Raw genomic sequence first — 20,807 nt, 5'->3', positions numbered from 1 at the left:
GTCCCAAGATATAAGCATAAATAGGTTATATGGCGGCCATTTTTAATTTATGCAAATTAGGCATTGATCCACCACTCGAATTTTAGGGAACTTTTGATATGTCGTTTTGATAGCTCTTCCAGGTTAAATGCAAGTGGAATGGTTTCTGTTGCAATTTGTTTTGGGTTGACCCTCTTTTTTTCATATTTTGACTGGACTATAAGTACGTAAGAAGGTGTTAGACGGCCGGAAATTCAACAGTTTTGGCCATGAACGGTAGTGAAATACACGCACACCACACACAAATGTTATTCAAATATGCAAATACCTTCGAGAACAATGCAGCGTTGGTTTTGGTTCGCTGACATATTAGTGGATTCCCAAGTAGTACCACACTTTAACACCATTGCAATATAGGCCTACATGAACCGCAGTATACATGTATTGTCTGTGTTGCATAGCTGATGCCCTGATTACTCTAAAATTGGGATATTCGTGTGTTGCATTGTTCTCGTTTTTCACTGATTCAAAGTTAACGATATCAGTCTGTATGGATTCAAAGCAACTGAGTTAGTAAGTTATACATCGTATTATCACCTCTCATTTGTACACGGTTATTTGTAAAACGTCTTATACTGGAACATGGAACAGTTAAAACAAGCAACAACAACAAAAAAACAAAACAAATTAAAATCAACTAGTCAATGTACCCGTGGAATGCTGAATCAGCCGAAGTGGGGCATGGGGGGGGGGGGGGGGGGGGGGCTATTAATATGTCGTGTGACATGGGCTTGTCCAACAGATAGGAGTGGAATGATCCCCGGCGTACTATCAGAGAGTACATGCTTGTTTGGCTTCAGCCAGTGCCCAGAAATTCCCACAGAAATGGTCAAGGTCAGTGGGTCAACGGAGGTCAAATAACTGTTTTGCGTTACTCCTTGGATCCGATCTTGGCCAAACTTGCTGGAAGCTGCATATGTAGGCCTACACCTGGGAAATCCCCATTGAGGATATTTCTGGGGGAATTCCAAGGAGTAGCGAAGAACAGTTGTTTGACCTTTGACCCCAGTGACCTTGACCTTTCCAAAAATGAACCCCTTAAGGGCAATTTCGCGGTGAACCTGCATCCACCCACTAAGTTTGATGGCGATCGGACCAAGGACCTGGGAGGAGCAGAGGAACAAACAGACAAACAGACAGACAGACAGACAGACAAACGTTGCTCGAATTATAGTATGATGTAAGGATATATAGGCAATAAGGAGCTAATTGAGGGGGGGGGGGGGTTGGGGGGCATCCGAACAAGTTTATAGGGTTATGTGAACAGCAATCCTCCCACACACATACACGTACATCACACTCAAATATTATTGAAATATGCAAATACTTTCGGGAACAATGCAGTTTTGGTTTTGGTTCACTGACAACGTGGTGGAATTCCCCAGTAGATACGAGACAGGGAAGGTTAAAAATGCGAAGACGTACATACTTGTACGCCCTCGATTATCGCGTCCATATCACACCAACACCGTTGCAATATGAGGCATAATAATGAACCGCAGTGTCGTTTGTTTTGCATATAGCAGATGCCCTGATTACTCTATAAAATCTGGATACTGATTCATGTGCTGCTGGTTTTCTCACTGAATCAAAGTTGATAACAGTCTGTAAGGATTCAAGGCAACTGACAGAGTTGACGGTAAGTGATCTGTTGTTGATTATACAGTCATATAAGCACCTCTTCCTCGACTAAATGTGTTTAAACAATAAAGCTGGCCTTTGTTTCTACACACTATAGTCTATAATGTTCGACATATAAGTTCCTTTAGTACCTTATAGTGCATGCCGTTCGACTTTCCCAAGCATTGCGATTTTCCCCCTTTTTTGAATATTATTAGACTACACTGAAAGGAGCTAGTGATGGGGTCACATTCAAAAAACAAACAAACAAACAAACAATCAATTATTTGGTGGACCCTGTCCAACGGCGTAGCCAGGATTTGATCTTGGGAGGGGGAGGGCGGTTAGTCTGCGAGGGAGCGAAGCGACCGAGCCCGAGCGAGCGGATAGACAGAGGGGGCCGGGAGGGGGTGGGGGAGGGTGTGGGGGGGGGTGTCCCCCCTCTCACGGTAGGAACTTTTTGCATTTTTATGTTGTAAATGGTGCGATTTGATGCATGTTTTTTGCGCGTTTTATCGAATTGAAACAGTCCCACTTGTTTAAGGTAACACTATATTTTCATGTCGATTATCATTGAACAAATTTTGCTGTAAAATATGGTATCATTTAAATAAATGTCTTGTGTTAATTCTTACACTGAATATCATGAACGCGACTGAAACCGAGCGAGCGGGGGAGGGGGAGGGTGTGGGAGGGGGTGTCCCCCCTCCCACGGTGAGAACTTTTTGCATTTGATGTTTAAATGGTGCAATTAGATGCATATTTTTGCGCGCTTTATAGACGTGAAACAGTACCACTTGTTTAAGGTAGCAGTATTTTTTTTAATGTAGATTATTATTGAACAATTTTCCTCTAAAATGGTGTGATTTAAATACACCTGTTGTATTAATTCTTTTTCACTGAATTTATATCATGAACGCGACTGAACCCGAGCGAGCGAGCAAGGGGGAGGGGAGGGTGTGGGATGGGGGCGGGGGGGGGGGAGGGGGGCAGTTTATTCTAGTGTAGATCATTATTGCACAATTTGCCTATAATATACATAAAATGGTATCATTTGAATAAACTTTTGGATTACTTCTTACTCTGAATATCATGAACACGACTGAGCTCGAACGAGCGGAGCGAGCGTGAGGGAAGGCGAGGGTGTGGGAGGGGGGTGTCCCCCCTCCCACGGTGAGAACTTTTTGCATTTTGATGTTGCAAATGTTGCGATTTGATGCATGTTTTTGCGGGGGGGGGGGTTTGCGTAATTTATTGACTTGAAACAGTCCCACTTGTTTAAGGTAGCAATATATTTTCATGTCGATTATTATTGAACACTGTGGCTATTAATGGTATTATCAAAATTAACGTCTTGTATTAATTCTTACACTGAATATCATGAACGTTGCCTGTTCAGCAATCAAACAGAACAAAGCATGCACACGACGGTGTAGATAGGGGCATTTCCCCTCCAACACGAAGGTGATTTTGCATTTTCAGACCTTAAATTCAGCGATCTGGTGCAAATTTTTGGTGCAATACTTTTTCATCGAAGTGTTAAAATCACGGAATTTAGCTCTTATTCCGAATGTGCATCGTATGTACAAAGTCTAGTGAGGAAGAGCTTAGAGGAAAAGGGGTTCCTCCTCCCACTCGACGGAGCTTTTGCGTTTTAAGAATTGAAATAAAGCGATATGGGGGTGTTTCATCAATGTTTGTCAGCGCTGACAATCACCATAGTAACAGTGACTAGAGCATCTCGGCCAATCAAAACCAAGGATTTTGCTGAAATTGTCAACGCTGACTAACGTTGATGAAACGGGGGCATCCCACGAGACCGACACCCACGAGTCATACGGTCCACGAGACCGACATCAATATTAGGTCCATGAGTCATACAGCCCACGAGTTATACGGCTCAGGAGTCAGAAAGCCCATGAGTTCGACACTACGCACAAAAGGTTCATGAGACCGACACTAAGCAAACATAGCCCACGAGACCGACACTAAGCAATAAAGGCTCATAAGACCGACACTAAGCAAAGAAAGCCCACGAGACCGACAATAGGCAAAAAAAGCCCACGAGACCGACACTAAGTTAAAAAGGCTCACGAGACCGACACTAAGCAAAGAAAGCCCACGAGACCGACAGTAGGCAAAGAAAGCCTACGAGACCGACAGGGTAAACAGCGCCATCTACATGTCAATCACCTGTACAGGGTGTTCCATGAACGGAAAAATAACATACTGGCGGGTGTAATTTCGTAACGCTATCAATTAAGAGATGGTGACCATCTACATAATTATGAACGTCATCAAATATGTATTTCTACATACTTCTGAGGGGGGGGGGGCAAGTGTGTCAGGGAGCGACACTGTTATCAAGAAGAAAAATTGAATTGTATTCTTCGTCCCTCCTCCAAAAAAGAGACAAAAACACAAATAAATTTAACAGAGGACAATAACGATGTATATATGAATTAATTTTAGAGCATTAATAATTCCATCGTGCTATTTCTAATAGGCTTTCCCAGTTTTTAGCTAGAAAATGGACAAGATATAAGTTTTACCTCTTCTCTTTCCCGATTCACTAGTTATTCTATTTTAGATATTCTACCCTCCTGCTTTGACGTTTTGCAGTAAGATCTATTTGTAATTTTCTCTGAAACTATGATGTAATTCCACTGATTAAAACGTTTATGTCGCAGGGATTCACCTCAATTTTGTGGCTTGTGTTATTCTCCTCCGAAAAATACATTTTATCGTGAATTACAATTGCTGTTTTCATGGATGCATCTGGTTTTTTCCGAATCCCTAACGCTCCCTTAATAGAGAATTACGTTATTTTCTATTTTTAATTGATACTAAATCAACACCCTCGCAGGTTTAATGTAGAAAGATCTGTTACACACTTTCACTGTACTTTGTTCACTTTTTTTTTTCACAAACACACACCCATGCAAACACAATTAAAGATCCTGATCATTTTTTTTTTTTTTTGGGGGGGGGGGCAACTAATGGGGTAACACCCTGCTGGAGATGGCAACTCTTCTTTTCCATCTCTCATATCTTCCTATGCTGTTATCAGGACATCCTATACAATTTATTGGTCCATAGGTGGCGCTGTTAATCCTGTCGGTCTCGTGGGCCTTCTTTGCTTAGTGTCGGTCTCGTGAACGTCTTTTGCGTAATGTCGGTCTCGTGAGCCTTGTATGCGTAGCGTCGGTCTCGTGGACCTTTAAAGTGTAGTGTCGGTCTTGTGGGCTTTGTTTGCTTACTGTCGGTCTCGTGAGCCTTTAGTGCGTAGTGTCGGTCTCGTGAGCCGTATAACTCCTGGGCTTTATCTTACTTGATGTCGAACTCGTGGGCTTTATTTACTCAGTGTCGAACTCGTGGGCTGTATAACTGGTGGGCTGTATGACTTGTGAGCTGTATGACTCGTGGGCTGTATGACTTGTGAGCTGTATAACTTGTGGGCTTTATGACTCGTGGGTGTCGGTCTCGTGACGTGCACCCGATGAAACACCCCCCAGAGGCACACTTTTTGTGGAAAATTCGGAAATTATCATTCCCCAAAATGTACTAAGTCTAAAGTCGGTAACAAGCAATGGAAGGGTGGCAAGATACCTCTCCCATATTCAAGGGAGCCTTTTTTTTTTCAGTTTTAAGCTTTTAGAACTGAAATTCAACAATTTGGCGCACACTTTTATTGGAATATCTGGAAATTTTTCAATCAGAAGAGAAGTGTAGCAAGTCTGTGGAAGGAGATTCTGTATAATTTTTTGAACGCAGTTAAACGTTTTGGTGCACACATTTTGTGTCATTATCATTTGGAAAACTGTTTATGTTCAAAGTGAAGCCACGGTCTACTTCTATGCATGGGGGGGGGGGGGCGAGCAGGGAGAAGGCGTGGGCGAGTATCTTCAACCTTCCATTACGATGGATCTTTTGCCTTTAAGGTTGAAATTGAGATATCTCGTATACGCATATTTGGTTTTTGATGGAATACTTGGGAAATCATTTAAAAAAAAACTGATGGGGGGGGGGGGACTGAGGGAGGAGAGGATCGATTTAAAGGGGAAATTCACCTTTGTGCATGAGGGAATTTTGAGTTTCTGGAATCTAAGTGATAAGTCTTGTGCACTCAGAATTATTAATATTTTTTTTTTTTTTTGTAAATCTAAAAAGTGTGCTAAGGCTAGGGAAAGAGGCACAGAGGTGGAGGGTTTGGGGGATACCCCCTCCCAAGCACGAGAGATTTTGCATATTTTGAATTGAAATTCAACGATCTGGTGCACACTTTGAGTGAAATATTTGCCTCGCAAATCCCCGTCCAAATCTTAAGGGGGGGCGACCGTCCCCATCGCTTCCCCCCCCCCCCCCCGGCTACGCCACTGAGTCCCTGTCTTTGGCTGAACTTATCTTTCATACTCAGAATGTTTGTCCTCCAGGTTAATTAGTTCAAAATGTTCAAATTCAATAAATCCTTCCGTCGAGATGCTTTCATTGCAACTGATTGACAAATCGCCCTACATCGCCGTTCAGAATTTATTGCGTAATGTTCTGTAACCGACCATGACCTGTAACTGTTCACCTTTACCTCGGTGAGAAAATACTTTGCCATGCCTTACTATTCAGCGATCCAGGTGATCTCACTTTGTGTATTAGCGAAAGCAGACAGACCTCTCCTCTCTCCTTTCTCCTATCCTATCTCTATGCAAGTCATCCCTCCTCTTATTTTCCTATATGTTATGTATTATGTACGAGGGCTGCATGCAAATCAAGCAATGCTTAAGCTGGTATCTCACTGAGCGGCGAACGTTTGCGAACGTAGCGAATTTGAGATTCGCCAACTTTTCTGACGAATGTTTGCGAAAAATCAAAGTTCGCTTCTGCCATTAGCGACAGTTAGCGACTTTTAGCGATGTTTAGCGACAATTAGCAACACTTTAGCGAATGTTTGCGAAAGTGTTTGCGAACACAGGTGGCGACTATTAGCGAATGTTAGCAAATGTTAGCGACAATTTTGCAAATGTTAGCGACAGTTTTGCAAATGTTAGCGACAGTTTTGCAAAATATTGGCAACTGTTTGCAAATCCTTTGCGACAATTTTGCGAATGTTCTTGGACCTAGAAAAGTACCAGGCGATTGTGTATAGTAATACCCATAAAACGACATAAAACCTTCCACTGCATTCAGATCTCTTGTGACAACCGTTCAAGATGGATTTCCAGGATATGGAAATAAATTTCTGCCAAGAAGAAGCTCAAGGTTTAGCTATTCTTGAAGAGCTGCTTTGTCAGGCTGCTGCTACAGCTATTCTCTCTAAAAAAGAAAGAGTGAAAATGTTCACTCTTGAAGAAGTGAATAACAGAAGAGAGTGAGTTTCAAGTGAAATTAGAGTGATTTTGGAGTGAAAATGTTCATTTTCACTCATTTTTTAGTGTCCTCAGGGATCACTCCAAGATTTTCGAGTGATCCCTGAGGTCACTCCAAAAGGAGTGAAAATAGACATTTTCACTCAAAATTCACTCCAGTTTCACTAAGAAATCACTCTTTTCTGTAATTCACTCCTTCAAGAGTGAACATTTTCACTCTTTCTTTTTTAGAGAGGTGCAGCATAAGAGAAATAAAATAAAGAAAAACAAGAAAAGAAGAAGAAAAGAAAGAGAGTCTTCAGAGAGTGCTTGTTGCAGAGGACAGACTTTAGTCAATATGAAAAGCTTTTGAAGCAATTATACAATCATGATGGAGATGTCAAGAGCTTCAAGAACTTTCTTAGAGTGGAACCTTGTCTGTTTCAGAAGCTTTTATATAGGAACCATGTGGTTACTTGTTCGCTGGCAGTGGCGACTCATATAAAAACGTTAGCGACACCGTATTACGACCGTTTGCGAATTCTTACGAGTGTTTTGCGAATGTTTGGGAATGTTTGCAACTATTAGCGAAAATACAAATTCGCAAAGGTTCGCAAAGAAATTTTGAACATGTTCAAAATTTCTTTGCAACAAGAAAAACTGTTTGCGACAATAAAAACCGTTTGCGAACTTTCTTGCGAATGTTAACGAACCTTTTGCAACCGTTTACGAACCCTGGCGAATTCCCAAATTCGCTACGTTCGCAAACGTTCGCCGCTCAGTGAGATACCCCCTTTAAGCTGTAGCCCTTCTGCGTTATTCATTGCATCACTGATATGTTCTGTTGTACATTGTAAAGACATCGGTTTAACATGTTTTGATACACTCTGGTACATTTTTTTTTTTCACAGTCCATATACCCAATCCATATATAAACATCTCTTCTTTTCTAGTTTTACATTACTAATTCCTCAATCTCTTAACAATTTTATTCTTTCATTACATAATAAATTCTATTAACTGAATCACTTACCCAAAAAAATAATTTCTTTTCAGCTTTCATTCAATCCAAGCTAAAATATCAGTATCCATTGATTGAAGTTTAATGTTCAAAAAAACCAAAACAACCCCCTTCGCAAACCCCCCCCCCACCACTCTATACCCCCGTCCATTCTCGCTCTTACTACCCCACTCCATCCCCCTCCCCCTTCCAAAACCCCCATCACAACAAAACCTCAAAGGCAACTGAAACCTGTGTGTCCTGACTTACATTATAACACTTAATACGAGTGCGTGGAAAAGGCATTTCCTGGTGGATGTGCAGCAGACCCTACTCTATTAAATAAACGCAAAACAAATTCTCAATTCTTTTTCCAGTTTTCCCACTTTTGTAAATGTATTGACAACGTATTACGTATAACTGCTAATTTTTCTTCTTCTAACCTATCTTGCTCTATAGACCTTTTAATGAAATATTCCGTTGGGGGTGTCTTATTTTTCCTTCCTAAAAAAAAAAAGAAATTTCTTCACCAAAATTATAACATGGTTAACTAACTGAGCTTTTCCTTTATCTGGTAGCTCTATACCAAAAAAGATCTCTTCCCAACTCAACTGTTGCAAATCAACATATTCAAAAAAAGTACTACATTTTCCCCAAACTTTCCTAGCAAAATCACATGTATGAAATATATGTTTATACGTCTCTTCCTCTTTATGACAAAAAGAACATAAATTATCATTTACGAACTTAAACTGAAATAATTTGATTACAAAATTACATAATCGATTTTAAGATCGACTAACATAAAAGAATACGTTGATTATAACAGCATTCTTACAAAAGTTCTTCAAATAAAAAAAAATTTACACGAATCAACTTCATTTTTTAAACATGAAGACATGAAAAACACATGGAAAGTTATTAAAGATGCATTGAATATATCTGAAAATATGTCTAAGATTTCAAAAATAGAACGGGGGTAATGTCATCAGTGAGAAATCATTTGATATAGCTGAAACTTTTGAAGAGTATTTCTCTTTAGTTGGTTAAAAATTTAGCGCGGAATGTTCAACAGACGCAAAAAATATCCAATTACTTCTTACGTACGCCTAACCCCACTTCAATATCTTTCGTTTTGAAAAGTTTTTTTTTTTTATGTGATCTTCATGAAGAGAAAAGGTCTTGGGATTAATGCCACTGATAATTGTTTACTGATAAATATAATTATGCTATTGATCCCCTCCTTCATTTTTTCAATAATCTGTCTCTACTGGTGTTGTACAGGACAATATGAAAATAGCTAAGGTTGTTCCCAATGTTTAAAAAGGGGGATAAAAGTGATGTAAACAATAATTATCGGCCCATTTCATCACTCGAGTATAATTCAAAGGTTTTCGAAAGGATTTATGTCGGAACATGATTTTGTTGAGCAAATCAAATAGGTTTTGTCATATGGACTTCTCCAAGGCCTTCGCCACCATCAACAATGAAATACTGGAATGCGCAGTGCGCACTGCGCGCGCTTTACAGTCGTAAGCTTACACTCGTAAGGTTCCGTCGTATAGTGTGCGGTGTCCGGTCGTACGACTGGTCTTAAGACCCAGTTTGGCTTAAAGGTATTAGCCCACATTTGTAAACCTGCAGCAATTGGTCTCATAGTTAGCATGGAGTTTGGGTATGATTGCAGTAACACCTGTGCAAAATTTCGTTCCAATTAGTCCATTACTTTCATAAAAAATAAATGAAAATGCACCGTATGCATGCGTATAACGCTCGCTAGCTCCGGTCCACGTACGTACTATATTCATGCGATACATGTGTAAGTTACATGTGCGTAGCTAGCCGCGCTCGTAATTCGATTTTGGGTCGGGTTGACCCGGTTTGAAAATTGATTTTAAAACGATGATTTTCTCTCTTTTATCGAATAGTATAGACAAAGAGCAACAGGTGAGGTATGTTACTGTTATAACTTGTACTTGAAGTCATATTGGACCTGTTTTATGCAGTTTTGATTTTCATGGGTTTGCAAATGTGGGCTAATACCTTTAAGACTTTAAGACCAGTCTGATCGTGTACTGTGCGGCGGGCTTAAGACCCATTCGTACAATTGCAAAACTGGCAAGAATGGTGACGTCACATTTTCGGTCTTAAGGTCATACGACCGTTCGGATCGTATAGTGTGGCGTCACCAGCATTGCCAGTTTCCAGTCGTACGACTGGGTCGGTATTGAAGCCCGCCGCTCACTGTACGACTCCCGACTATACGACCACAAGACCCAGTCGTATACGACCTGCCATGGCACCAGACCTTACGAGTAGGCTTACGATCCGCTCTTCTGTCTTCAGTACATTTTACCAATGAGTATTATTTAAAAGGGCACGCAGTGCGCACTGCGTGCGCTTGCATTTTACTGTATCTTGATAGGCTAAAAGCCCACGACCGGTCGTAGAAATTCAACATGTCAAATCTCTACGACTGGCGCTATTAAAGCCCGCCACACATTAAGCCCGCCGCACACTACACGATTTTGCCCCGAGTGTGACGTCACAGTCTTGCCATTTTCTAGTCGTACGGCTGGGTCTTAGCGCCAGTCGTAGAGTTTTGACATGTTGAATTTCTACGACCAGTCGTGAGCTTTCAGCCATTCACAATGCAGTAAAATGCAAGCGCACGCAGTGCGCACTGCGCGCGCTTTACAGTCGGGTCGTATAGTGTGCGGTGTCCTGTCGTACGACTGGTCTTAAGATCCAGCTTGGCTTAAAGGACAAGTCGACCTTCATATACATAATGATTGATAGAATGCAGCAATATTAGTAGAACACATCAGTGAAAGTTTGACGAAAGTTACGAATATTGTAAGTATCTCCGCAGTCACTGCTGGAAGAGAAGACTACTACTGTGAATGATGTCACATGCGTACAACTATAAGGAAAATAAAAAGAGAATTTCACAAAACTTTACTTTTTGAATAAAGTGCACAGTTCTTCGACTTGCTACTGACGTATGTTAAGGGTAATATTATTCCCCCTGCCTTCTGAAAGAGAGAAGTCGAGTGTTCTTTTGTTATGCGAGAAAATGGAAATATGTTGAATTTTCTTTATTCTTTCTTTTTATCGTTGCACTCATGTGACATCACAGCTATAGTAGTCTTTTCAGCCAGCCGTGACTGAGCAGAAACTTCAAAAATTCATAACATTTTAACGGATTGTCCGATTTTGCTCAAACTCTCACTGATGTGTGCTACTAATATTGCTACATTCACTCAACCTACATGTCTATGAAGGTGAACTTGTCCTTTAGGACTTTAAGACCAGTCTGATCGCGTGGATTGCGGTGGCCTTTAGTCGTAAGGTCAGATTGTGAAGTGTGCATTGGCAGGTCGTACGACTGGGTCTTTAATATGGTCTTTAGGTACACGTATAGTCGTGCAGCGAGTCAAAGGCTTGTTTCCATAGGTAGCCTTCACACCGCACGTTAAACCAATAGTTACACCGCCGTTTTTTTAACATTGTAATCATACAGGATTAAAAACGATCAGCTAAAAGCCGATTTACATCGAAGTACTGTGTGGACAATTCAGCTTCCTGCACAGGGTGTCTACTGTAAAAAAAAAGACAACATCAAAAAACCAAGAAATAAAACATTTTCCAACAGATTTAAAACAAAGAAAAAATGTAGAATAGCGATCGCCGACCAACGAAAAATGGACGCGCCCGTTGTGTGCATGATGTCACGTGAGGGATATTTGCCATTGGACAGAGAGTAGTATTGCTAACCCATTGTATTGTCCATCTTAACATTTGAATATTATTCTAATCGCAGCTTTTCTGACTGTTCTATTAAAAGTAGGACATTATTTTTGTTTTCAGATCCCAATTACAGAACTACAAGATGTATTTCAGCGATCCAGATGCTTCTCCCAACTACGACGACGTCTACGGTTATAACGATACTGTCTATTACCAAGATTATGGGACCTACGGTGATGGCGAAAATACATACGGCACAGGATGGGCATATTATGAGACAGAATGTGCTGCAGGTGATACCCTTGTGCGCCAAATACAACTTGAAGAGGTTCAGGTACATCTTCGCCATGTGATAGAAGCATATTGACACAAAGCTTAAAGGGGATGGCTAGTAACTGATCAGTGGAAATCAATGGGAATGCTGGAGGATGGTTGTTCCAATCCTTGTGGGATTCATTTCAGAGTAAATTGTTTATCTATTGTTGTGTGAAAATTATTTGCTTCAGAATGTTTTCATATTCAAGTAATTTGCAGTTTTATGTTTCCAGGTTAGCATGCCTGCACAGTGACGGGCATTAAACTGCACATTACTTGAATATGAGACCATTCTGAAGCAAATAATTTTCACACAACAATAGATATGTAATGTAATCTTAAATGAATCCCACAAGGATTGGAACAATCATCCCTCAGCATTCCCACTGATTCCCACTGATCAGTTACTAGTCATCCCCTTTAAACATTTTTATACGGATATGGGCCGAACAGAACCGTAGAGATTCCAGGATATAACAAGACATTTTACTATAAACACGATAAATATGAAGTGTTTGATTGCAAAACGAATCAACTCCACCGTGTGTGTGTTTTTTTTTTCTTTAGATGTTTGCCGTTAAAGCTGCTAAAAACAAAGAAAGTAAGAAATATGGACTATTTTTGATAATAACTACAAAATTATTCCTTGTTATGTGACAAGTAAGTGTCACTGGAAAGGTTTTAATATTACTCTCTCTAATGATGGACTGTATACTTTCAAATGTGAAAAAAATGGTGCTTAACTCTTTTTGCTGTCAAGCTGTAATGTCACGTGATTAGAAAAAAAAAAAAAAAACCGCTTCATCCTGCCGGGAAGAAGCAAAGCACCAAGCAGGTAGTTTATGTATGTACAGCGCATATCAAAAAAAAAAAAAAAAGTTTGGAGGGCTGCTATTTCACAATTGCCAGCTATGGAAAGCGCAATATTAGTTGTAGGGAAAGGGGAACTCTTCCTCTTTCCGTTGGTACCTATGTTGACAGATGTCATGCATGACTGAGCACATGAAATTTCAAGACAACAATGGCAAATTGCACATTTTCCACGTTTGAGTGTTCCGTGAAGGAACAATGAATGCCTCACTGAATGGTTGAGATCTGCCAATGAAGGGATCAAAAACAGCCTGCACGACTGCAAGTTTGTGTTCAGGGTGTTTTGGTTTTTTTTTTTTTTTTTTTTTTTTACCTTTTGTGGTCCATAAGCTTCAACATGGCCACATTGTCGATAACTTGGTCACTCCCACATAAGCTAATACATTATCCATTTTCTCTCTTCATTTTCAAGAAATGGTTTGTTGCTGCGAGCTATGTGTTGAATATGAAAAAAAAAAATAGACTGTGTGGGATGGCCTTTGTTGGAATGACCAAATTATCGGACATAATATGGCCATGTATATACATATATATATATATATATATATATATATATATATATATATATATATATATATATATATATAATGGAGAGAGAGAGAGATTATATAGATTTATGTGATTATGTACGTATTGCCCATATCCTTATTTCGAATATAATAATTCTTCTCTTTGTCAATTTTAATCATTTCATCTGAAAAGTTAAATTTCTAAAGTGTAGAAGATAATGAGGAAATCCAAATTTACATGTGGATTGAGTGAATGCAGCGATATGAAAGAGATAGTAAGAGTATTGGTTGAAAAGTTTGAAATGTTTTTGAGATACTTAGAAACTACTTTATGAAATGTTAGAAAGCATTCGTTATCACGAGGAATTCAAAATTTATTTGCTGGAAATCGGTTTTGCAATGCCTGACATATCCAGAAACAACGTAAAACAAAGCGATCCTAATAAAAGTTGGGTTCCACTTTTTATTAGGATCGCTTTGTTTTGGATATCTCGGCCATTTCAAGACCAAATTTCATCAAATAAACTTTTGATGAAATTCTCATTATATGTTCTTTCATATTTCATAAGTTAATTGTTTCTCATTATCTTAAACAAAATCATCGTCAAAAGTAATGGAAACCTCAAACCCCAACTCAACCGAAACTGACCCATCCCTTTAAAGGGGAAATCCAGTCCAGTTATAGTCTGATAAGAAAGAGACAAAATATTATGAGTTCAATTAAACGGTAACATTTTGATCTAAATCGGGTGAAAAATAAGGAAGTTATAGAATGACATTTTGAAGTTTCGCTAATTTCTTCAGGCCATGACAGTGCTTGAATGGTCAATTAAATACGATATGTAAATGGCAAAGTGAGCATATTATCCCCTCACAACTTGCCATATATAGTTTGTACATAAAATTGTGAAATTTCCAGTTTTTCATTCTGCCAACTTTTCATTACGTCCGAGGCTCAACTCTTGTTAATCTATTTGATCACTGGTCTGAAGTTATTCAACCAGGAATAACTTCATGTTTGAGATCTCAATGACAGAAACATTGATTTTTTTTTTTTTCAATTTTGTGTATACATACAATCAATGGAAAAGTATGAGGTTATGACATGGTTAGCTCACTCATTTGCATATCAACATCCACTGTACAAGAACTGTTTTGCAGTATTTGCATATTCATATCCACTGTACAAGAACTGTTTTGCGGAAATTAGCAAAACTTCAATGTCATAACTTCCTTATTATTTCATCCAATTTCAGTCAATTTTTACCGGTGAACTCGTAAGAGTTTACTCTTTTTTATCAGACTAACTTATTATTGGACTGGATTTCTACTTTAATAGAGCACAGTGCCGCCATCGCTTCATGAGAAGACTGCTACAGATCATGACGTAACGAATGGAAGACGATAATGACAATATAAAAAAAAAGGAAGTTAAACATTTTAAACACTTTTCTATAGCATAAAGAGCACTAGACATACTTAGTCAATCAGAAAGCAGGGAGATTATTACCTTTGACTATTATGTCAGTAACTAGTCGAGAGAATGTGTACTTTTCATTTAAAAATTACATTTGTGTCCTTTATATTTTCTATAGTTTTCCATATGTGACGTCATAATCTGTAGTAGTTTTATCATTAAGAGACGGTGGCACTGAGAGCTAAAAAAAATTGTAATTTTTAACAGATTATATTTCTAATATTTTGCTTATACTTGGTAATTTTTTCTGCTATTATTGCTGCTTTTACTCAATCCACAAGTGTACAATGTACTGCAGTTCTAATGAAGACCTCGGGACCGGAGATTTTCTTTCGTTATAACAAAATTTCGTTATAACCGAACATCGTAGAATATAAAGATATAGGCCTATAGATAATGATTTGGGGAGCTGAAGTTTGATTTCATTGAACAGGAATTGCACGGGAATTGCACTGTATTTGGATTTCATTCCCCTTCAACCCCTCCCCCCCCCCCCCGGGCCGGCCTAGACGCCACAATATGAACAACAAAATAAATGTTTTTGGGTTGTTATTAGCGTATGTTCAATGAATGCAGCACGGAAAAACATACACTTATACATGTAGTTAATATTTACAAAGCACTATAGATCCAACGAACTCTGAAATGTCATCAGATTTCCCCTGTCTGCATTATTGGAGTTAAATTGTACTGAGCAGTTAAAGTGCGCCTTTGCGCCATTGGTTTGCAAAATAGATGTAGGCCCTATATCCAAATTTGATATTATTTCTTTTGTAGGTTACCCAAGTTTATTTCTAGTCATGTTTTGTGTTTTACTCTGTAATGGTAAAGGTAGTAAAATCGGGTATAAATGCCACATGATCAGACAATAAACAGTAAAAATTACCCGATTTATCTCATACACTTCTTAGGCTGCTCGCAAGTATTTGCAGGAAGGTACTCGAGTGGGAAATCTTGGTGGAGACACTGCCTTTGGATCACTGTACAACCAGGAACAGTACAGTGATCTTATTCTAAGCGTAGGGGATCGTACGTTCTTTGCACATCGTCTAGTTCTCTGCGCCTGGAGTGACGTCTTTAAAACCATGTTGTCTGACCCCACCTGGCAAACCAACAATGAGCTTTGTGAAGAACGTATCGCCAACACTTCTGGACAAGTAATCCGACAGGAGCTGGTAGGGGAAGACCCCGACGCACTAGTTTTTGAGGATTTCTTGAAGTTCCTCTACACTTCCACCGTGGTCCTCACCACTGACAACGTCTTATCGCTGATCCGACTCGCCGATAAATACATGATCCCCAAACTTCATGGGCTCTGTTGTGAGTTCATAGACAACAGTGACGTGGTGACGATGCTTTCGCTTCTGCCGACAGCTCAAGAATTCAACATGCCAGACATCGTGAAGCTGTGCCACCGATCTCTTCGGACAAATTTCAACTTGCTTTCAGGTCAGCAGCTTCTCGACATCGACGCAGCGACGATGCTGGTCATACTGGACAGCGGACCTGACTTGGTCGTCGAGAGCGAATACGCCCTCTTTGAGAAGATTGAACCGTGGCTCAATCAGTGCGAAGACGACGACATCTTTGTCGAGATCATCGGGTGTATCCGATTTCAGTTCATGAATGCCCTGCAGTTGAAGATGGTGACGACCACTGCTGTATTCTCGAGGGCCTCCGAAAAGCTTCCAGATTTATCTTTAAAAGTATGGCAGCTACAGACACTCTTTCGCGAAGGCTCGCACGAAGAACTACCTGATGAGTTTTCAGGTCCAAGGCTGTATATCCGTCCACCAAAGAGCGATGGCTCCGAAGAGCAGATTAGGGGATGCTACATGACCAACGATATGAACGTTAATGTCACAGTTGGTTCTCAGAAATGTTTTCGTGTTTCTCCTTCTATTAAGAAAGTAGTTGGAAAGACACAGATTTTCGAACAAGGAAAATACAATTACGAGATTGGAGTGCTTGTAACAAAAGACCCAGTGTCAGAAGATCAGATCGAAATAAAATTAAGTTCAAAGTTGCCTTGTGCTACACAGAAATATCATACTGCTATCGTAATTTCTCAACGAAAGCAAACACCCAGATACTTCAAGAATAGTGACATTGCCACGCTTCATAACACAAAATCGTTACAAGAAATTGGGTCGGTTGGCCGGCGTACCAGAGGATTTCATACAATTTCAATAGAAACTACAATTCTCAACTGCAAGGCGAAATTAAGTCAGCCCATTGAACAGGGTGAAGAGCTACAAATCTGTGTAGCTTTGATCATCGAAATACAAGAAGATCATGAACATGATGAAGATGGCGATAGCGAAACCATCACAGCAGAAAATCTCGAGATGTTGATGCAAGAACGTTTAATTCTTAATTACATCATAAACCAACGTCTACATCCTGTCATGTTTGATGATTGACCTGTAGTATGTTTTACCTCATGATATGAGGATGTGTCAGATATCTTTCTGCGGTGCTGTTAAATCGACACGGTATCGTCTTCTCTATTTTCCAATTAGTGCAGGAAATAAAGGTGGATTGATTTTTTTCGATACATTACTGTAAACGAACCAACTGCAATGGTTTCTACGTGCCCATTAAACGGTGGACAACTACTGTGACAATTTGGTTGATTGCAAAAAAAGAGGTTTCTTTTACTTGTTCGTTTTTTGGTTTATTTTTTATTGCAAGGAAGATGGACAAAGCAAGACGTCATGATTGTCCTACTCACGATAGTGGATCGACGAGTCATTAGATACAAAGCTGCATGTGATGTTAACTATAGGCCTATACCGAAATGCATCAGCTATGCTAAACATAAAAAACGTATAGGCTACTTCATTCACTCTCTCTTGTTCGTATTATAGACCTATGTTATTGCTTAAGTGGGCAACTGTTGTTTGATTCAGTAGTTACTAGATATAATAGTTCCAAAAGGAATCATTGTTAAAATCGTCCACGTTAGTAACTTTGTAGTTGAAGCCATTTTCTCCAGTTGTTGGTGCCAAGTCATATCTTGTAAAACTATGTACAATGTCAAAGAAGAAAGGATTCGGGGTAAAGTTACGAAACCTCGCGTCGAATTATCTGTGTATGTCAAAGATGAAAGGATTCGGGGTAAAGTTATGAAACTTTGCGTTGTATTTTCATCGAAGAAGACACATTACGTGTATTTGATTTAAATTTCTCATTTCGCCATCGTCTCCACGGATTAGCATTTTACAGAAGACGTCATGAAAATGCCATAATTCGACAGCTTGAATAATTATTATGATATGAATGTAAACGCATTAGATGTGATCACACCAGTCATTAATGATTACGTAAATTAACCTTCTCCATTCGTTGTGCTGGTTCAATGTAGCAAAATATTGAAGCAGGCTTCTCAAATTGAGCGTTTGTTTCTATGGGGCTCTGACGATCAACTAAGAAACACGGAATTCACCATACCTATGACAGAGATGCATGATACTTTAATGATTAGAGGGTGGACCATGTAAATATAGAACACCGGATGCTTTTAGATGTGCTATATAAGAAAGACAACAAAATCCTTGAAATAAACCGTCTAACATGTCTAATTAAGAATATTTGGTAAACCAAACAAATTCAAAAAGATATTGTGAACTTGAAATTTTTCGTAGAAACACCTATTACTAGTGCATTTCTCCGAGTTGCACTGACTTACTTAAACTTTCGAATACTGAAAATTCGAACTGAAATGTGTATTGTCGGTTTAAAGATTTCAGAGATGCTCAAGGGAAACTGCAATTCTCAACTTCAGGTAAAAATTCCTGAACCGAAAGAACATGATGTAGTGGCCGATTGGTGGTACGAATGCATGTTGCTTTGATCATTAGAAAACAACACGATGACGAAAGCAAGAAGTAGCGTTACAACAGAAAAAAAAAAAATATATATATATATGTACGAACATGAAAACATACTTTTTACTAGAACCGATGTCGTGACAGTTTTGTTTTTAAGAACATAGTTTCAAAATTTTACGCTATGATGTATCACAGCATGATTCATCATAGCATGCATAGGAAGGCGATTCGATAATTATAGCAGTATTTATAGTGGAATCAAACCGGAAAGATATCTTTTATCGATAGACCTAGCCATAGATCACTGTAAATAAGCAAACTGCAATGATTTATATGCTATCTATGATTACATCTGTCACAGTGGTACCTCGGATCCCCAGAGCTCGGTTCATGAGATAGGGTTCCTTCGGTCATGGAAAATATGGAAAAGTCATGGAATTTTGAAAATATTATTCTTCCAGGCCTGGAAAAGTCATGGAAAATGCAGAATTATATGCCATGGGAAAGTCATGGAAAATTATAAGTTTGTATATAATTTGCCTTTTTATGATCTTCTGATTTTGCGATGTAATTTAGTTTTTAAGGAAAAATTTCATTGAATAGACTCGGACAATGACGTTGTATTTAACGCTATACACCGAACTTGTCAGTTATTATCCTAGTATTTTTAGAGTGAATGCACGCACCGGACGGTGCTTTCATCAATCTTCATGATTTTCGGCCATGTTTTAGCCATTGCAAAATTGTTTTCGTCTATACCCGTCTTGTCTGTTTTGGATAAAATGACAGCCATCTACATGTTGCAAAGGAAAAGACATTCCCGGACTTTGGAGGAGCCTCATACATAATATATTGTAGCCTCTCATAGTTTTGATAAAGTTACGGCGAAAGCACACAGACAGCGAGGTCGTGTGCACTATAATGAAAGACTTTGAATGTATCGTATAGTATGAACGATGAGGAAGAAAAGTACTGTTTGGAAATATATAGTTGGTTGTTGTTGTTGTTGTTGTTGTTGTTGTTTTTTTTTTTTAATTAGGTAAACCAGAAATTCATATGTTCGTTCATTGATTGGTGTTTTGCATAGCATAGCAAATCAAAATTTAAAAAGCTGTTAAAAACATAAAGATTTGTTTTTATTTTATTAATAGGGCAATCTATGTGCATGTACAACAATTCGCTTCCGTCCTTCTTCGATTCTATGTTCCTATCTATTAGAAAAAAAAGCAGTCATTCCATGACCATCTCACTCGACGTTCCAATGAATATAATTTTCCACTTTTACGAACCGTTCTTGGCAAGGGCACCTGTACTACCCAACCTATTGGAATCTTGACTTATGAGGAGCATTTTTTTTTTCATATATATGAAAAATGCCCCTTCTTTTAAAGGAAATTGAAGTTCTCTCTCTTGCAATCTTATGATTTTATAGGATCGAACAATCCTGTTGGATAATTTTGTTTCCCTTTCGAGGAATTTACCTTACCGCTGATATACCGTACGACACCTATTTTCTCGTCCCTTATTATGGTCCTAATACACTTAGAAAGCTAGTCTTGAACAGTATCTGTTTTGTAACTTAATATTCTGTTTTTTCTCACTTTTTTATGTAATTTTTTCTCTGCTAAATTCTCTTCTTATGTTCTGCGACTTTGTTATTTTGATCATTCAAATCATTTGCATAAAGTGTGATTCTTTACGATTTGAATAAAGTGTTAAAAGTGAAAAAAAAAACTTTCCTTTTCCATTGTAAACCTTTAAATCATATTCCCATTTTGAATAGTCATGCATGAGATCACTCGAAGATTTAGGAGTGATCCCTGAAGTCACTTCAATAAAATAAACATTTTCACTCAAAATTCACTCCAATTTCACTCTAAAATCACTCTTTTTTGTATTCACTCCTTTAAGAGTGAATATGTTCACTCGGGTTTTTTTTTTTTTTTTTTTTTTTTTTTTTTTAGAGAGAGTAAGAAGGTAACAGACGGCGGGAAATTCAACAGTTTTGGACATGAACGGTGCTGAAAAAAAGTCTGATAAACGTCTACCTAGTGA

General features: G+C 38.8%; 1 protein-coding gene across 1 annotated transcript; it reads left to right on the top strand.

Annotated features, from left to right (window-relative positions):
- The first annotated feature begins 12,058 nt into the window (after window positions 1-12,058).
- On the top strand, window positions 12,059-17,342 carry LOC140243272 (kelch-like protein 24). Its single transcript, XM_072322943.1, has 2 exons — window positions 12,059-12,082; window positions 15,831-17,342. The coding sequence occupies exon 2, from the start codon at window positions 16,005-16,007 to the stop codon at window positions 17,340-17,342; it is 1,338 nt and encodes a 445-aa protein (XP_072179044.1). The 5' UTR covers window positions 12,059-12,082; window positions 15,831-16,004.
- The last annotated feature ends 3,465 nt before the right edge of the window (window positions 17,343-20,807 follow it).

Source organism: Diadema setosum, chromosome 20, assembly GCF_964275005.1.
Source record: "Diadema setosum chromosome 20, eeDiaSeto1, whole genome shotgun sequence".
Taxonomy (NCBI): Eukaryota; Metazoa; Echinodermata; class Echinoidea; order Diadematoida; family Diadematidae; genus Diadema; species Diadema setosum.
This window is presented reverse-complemented; position numbering and strand designations above follow the sequence as displayed.

What these genes read in the sequence shown, in the direction of transcription:
- LOC140243272 (XM_072322943.1), top strand. Translation starts at nt 16,005, where the DNA reads ATGTTGTCTGACCCCACCTGGCAAACCAACAATGAGCTTTGTGAAGAA.